The following is a 4,384-nucleotide window of genomic DNA, read 5'->3' as shown; positions in this document are numbered from 1 at the left end:
CTCTTTTGATTTTATGACTTTTACAATGTCAGTGAGCTGCGCTAAATATTTAGTTGAATTAACACTTGGAGGTTTATATGTAACATTATCTTTGCTTTATTTCTAGGATTAAGGATGTTTTTTTCTACCAAAATAATACACCACTAAAGTTTTATGCAGAGTAGTTGTAGATTTTTTATTGTTGTTGTTGTTGTTGTTGCTTTTTTGTAATTTAAGCATATTTTAATGATCTTTTTATGTCTTTTTGCCTCATTAAATGTCTTGTATGTGATGCTAATAATTAGCTTTTTTCTGTTTTGTTAAATATTTGATTTTTTTCCACCCTTTTTACCTGAACATAATTTTTTGTGACCATATTACTTTATCTTAAATTTAAAACACACAAAATGAGCTGTATTGTTCATTTTGAATGTAGTACATTGAAATAAGCTCACTGAGGAACAATTTGGAAATAAAGGGGGGTGTGCAGTGTAAAACGTTTGAGACTCACTGGTTTAAACCAAAAACCTTTTTTATTTCTTGGCTGCTGATGAAGTGAAAGTGACCGTTTGTGTCTGCAGCAGAAGTATTCGGCAGCCTCGCTCTGCAGCATCACCACCGAGGTGCTGAAGGTCCTGAACGCCACAGAGGAGCTGATAGGGGAGGCAGGCGGGGAGAGCTACACCCCGTCCGAGTCCATGAGCGCCTCGCCCATCTCCAGCAGCTCAGAGACCCGCAAGCTGGACCAGAGGCTCACCAAGATGGAGGAGAACGTGAGCTAAAGAGGGCTTCGGCTCCGTAGTTTCAGTTGAGCTGATGCGAGCCAGCGGTTCAGCTCCTCCTCCTCTTCCTCACCCCACAGGTCTACCTGGCTGCTGGCGTCGTGTACGGACTGGAGGGGGCTCTGGGGGAGCTGGAGCAGTGCGCCCGYGGCATCAGCAGTGGGACCACAGACACCCAGCTGGCTTTTCTGGAGGACCAGGTGGCCACAGCAGCAGCTCAGGTCCAGCAGTCAGAACTACAGGTATCAAACACAACTGGGATCATTTTATTAATTAAACTTAATAGTTTTTTTTTAGGTTTTCAGACATTTTTGCACAATTTTCTGTAGAATTTGGCTCCTTTTTAACTGTGCAGCTCTACCTGAACATCATGTGTTCCTAAAAAAAGAGTGAAGTGGACGTGTGGGAGACAAAAGGAGAGTGAAACCTAAAAGTTAATTTTCTCTCCAGCAGATGATGAACCTGGAAGTCTTGTCTTCAGGAATTCTGAATTGAYATCCAGGGAAAAGATCGTTGGTAATCATGCTGGTGCTAAAATACTCTTTTATGGGTCGAATTTTAGGGTTTTGGTTTGTTTAAATCGGTGGTTTTCAGTCCTGGTCCTCGAGGTCCACAAGCCTTTAGATCAACACATTTTCACCGAGGGTCACATGAGCTTTACGATGGTCCTCAAAAGGCCGGTTGTAACTAACTTAGACTAAACAGGAAACGTCACCCTCGTCTCAATGTGAACAGCTAACAAACAATAACAGAGCTCTACCTGTTTTTTTCCTGCATAGAAACAGCGTTCAACACGTCGTATAAACACTGAAAAGTGCTACGACTGACTAAATGTGAAACAAATAACACGGAAATACTATTAAAAGTAAAAGAGAGTTTTACTCACTGTTAAGCATCTTGACTTTTGAACTCTCCCACTTTCCCACAGAGAATTCCCACTGGAAGGGTATCACAGTCTAAATAGAAATCTTGTAAGTGGGGAATTCCCACTTCCCAGTAAAAGTGGGCTGCAGCAAAAGTAGCCGGCGGAAATGCAGCGACATGGATATTTCACACTGCTAATTTCACCAAACTACCGGCTACTTTTGAACCCGGTGCACCGCCACCTAGTGGTGAGACGTCATTATTTTGCGGGTAAAATTTTCAACATGCATTATTGGCAGCTTATTTCAAAACATTATTATGTAAAATTTGAAGCTATCATAAGATAAGATAAGATAAGATAAGATAAGATAAGATAAGATAATTTATTTGACTCCCATGGGAGAAATTTGTCCTGAAAGCTGGAGCAAGCACTGCAACAAAACAATAACAATTGCAATAAAACTCATCAAAAGGACAGTAACAMTGAATATTACATAAAAAACAAAAACACATAAAACCACAAATGTCAGATCTGTCATGGGCCACATAAAATGCTGTGGAKGGCCACATTTGGCCCGYGGGCCTTGAGTTTAACAYGTTTTAAAGGATTACAAATACAGTAAGTCTGACACTTTGAAACTCAAATATGTCAGTTTTATGCATTCAGTCTGAACAAAGCTGAAGTTCAGTGTAAAACACTACTGTTGTTGTTGTTGTTGTTGTTGTTGTTGTTGTTGTTGTTGTTGTTGTTTATATTTTAACATTTGTATTTGTGCTCTTTGTGCTTCAAGATCTCAAACATCGAGGCGAGGATATCAGCTTTGAAAACAGCTGGGTTAAATGTGACCGTCTGCAATCGCTTCAAGTTAAAACCAAAATCTAAGGTGACTTATTGTCTTTTTCTTTTCTGTCTCATTCTGCAACACAAACGTTTGTGTTGCTTGTGTTTACAGTTTTCTCTCTTGGTGGCACTGAAGTTAATTAAACTAATGAATAAAAAAAATTGTAAGATTTTTTTTCTTCTTTCTGTATCACATTTTACACCATTAAACGGTGTTTCTTTAAACGTCTAATAGTCATATTGTCGTCGCAGCCTGAGACTCTGGACTCATCGCGCCATCAGAGGAGGAAACTTCCTGCTCCTCCGTTAAAAGGTATTAAACCCTTAGATTTTCTTTTTTTTTTGTTGTTTTCTTTTTCTTTTTGAACAACGAAATATATAGCGCTCAAAAAATGTTTCGTGTTTTGATTCATCTGTTTTTGCTATAGTTTGCAGTATTTTATGAATAATCGAGTGCGCTGTGTGAACTATGATACACCCTCTTTTTATTCAGTGCTGACTCGATGTTTCAGCCTTATAAACAGGTGTGTGTGTGTGTGTGTGTGTGTGTGTGTGTGCAGAACATTTATTTTGCCCTAAAAAGCCTCACACGTTTCACACATTGTCCTAGAAGAGGACAAACGCCACTGAAAGGATGGAAAGAGAGAACATGTTTGTTAAAAAAAGAACTAAAAATCTGAAAAGGTCCATTAGACGTAAAGCAGCCAAATGGAAACAGATGCAGTTCAGGAGGATGAGGCTGTCGGTCTCTTTTCATGTCTCTAAATGGCTTCTTTCTTTCTTTCTTTCTTTCTTTTCCCCTCTTGCAGCTTTCTCTATATTCTTTTCTGTCTTCTTTTTTTTTCTTCGCCTGTGTCCTCACAAAAGCTGTGATTCAGGTCGGCTTCAAAGACGAGCGGCGTCACAGCTTTCAGTCCGTCGTGCTGTTTCTGGGACTGTCCTGATGTTTATGACTCGCCTGTTCATGTGGTTTCGATCGTTTCTGCTTCTTATTTGATGCTTTGCTAACGTGCGTTTCAGAAAAGCTGGAGTCAGAGCAGCAGGTGGGAGCTCTTCGGCCATAATGACGGACAGACAGCAGCACAACAACGTCCCCTCAGGGCCACTTTTGAGCCCCCACCCCCGGGACAGGGGCCCTTCACATCTAGTGCCTTGACGCAGCATCTGCCTCCAGCTGTAGGCCAAACGGGGGCCAAAGACCTGCCCTGCACCCGGCCCTCATCCCTCAGTCCCACCTCACAGGCAACAAGGACTGGCTCTTTTCCTCTTTTTTTTAAATTTTATTTTATATTTTTTTCCCACGGTGATCATCCGTTTTCTAAACACAGGATGCGTCCCGTTACGCTGACTCAGCAGTTTCTGCCTTAAAATCTGCAAACACTTCATATTACAAGTGACTCAGAAAAAAACACAATAATCTGTACAGGCAAAGATAAAATGTGATTTTAGTTGTTTAACGTGAAATGAAGCTGTGGAGAATTGTGTGAAACTTTGTGATCCGGTGTTTCAACAGAAGGATGAAAGAAACATTTATTCACCCGTTCGAAGATTTCTTTCTTTTTTTTTACTCAAATGCTTTCAAATGGTGATCCACCACTTCAAAAGTTTGATATTTTACCTTTTATTTTTGTTTGTTTTGTTTTAATTAAACCCTCACAGTATCTTAGTGTTTGCATATGGTTTGATCCTTTCCTGCAGCTACAAAGTTTTCCCGCAAAAATTAAAAACACACAAAGCACATTTGTGAAATATGTGTGGATAAGATCCATTTTGGAAAAAAACCGCACAGTATTTTAAATGTCAGAATTGTGACTTTTGCGGTTGTCACCGGTTGCAACAGTTTGCCGCACATACAGGTGCTGGTCATAAAATTAGAATATCATGAAAAAGTAGATTTATTTCAGTAATTCCATTTAAA

General features: G+C 40.0%; 1 protein-coding gene across 1 annotated transcript in view; it reads left to right on the top strand.

Moving 5' to 3' along the window:
* Positions 1-4,133, top strand: part of myripb (myosin VIIA and Rab interacting protein b) — a gene marked incomplete in the record, with an annotated part of 194,224 nt that extends 190,091 nt beyond the window's left edge. Inside the window, 5 exon segments of the mRNA XM_014018763.1 lie at positions 557-752; positions 842-1,003; positions 2,417-2,509; positions 2,719-2,779; positions 3,487-4,133. Coding sequence (XP_013874217.1) covers positions 557-752; positions 842-1,003; positions 2,417-2,509; positions 2,719-2,779; positions 3,487-3,530 — 556 coding nt within the window.
* Positions 4,134-4,384: the final 251 nt, after the last annotated feature.

The sequence above is a fragment of the Austrofundulus limnaeus genome, unplaced genomic scaffold (genome assembly GCF_001266775.1).
Source record: "Austrofundulus limnaeus strain Quisiro unplaced genomic scaffold, Austrofundulus_limnaeus-1.0 Scaffold201, whole genome shotgun sequence".
NCBI lineage: Eukaryota > Metazoa > Chordata > Actinopteri > Cyprinodontiformes > Rivulidae > Austrofundulus > Austrofundulus limnaeus.
Note: the sequence above shows the minus strand (reverse complement) of the source record. Positions and strands in the feature narration are given on the sequence as shown.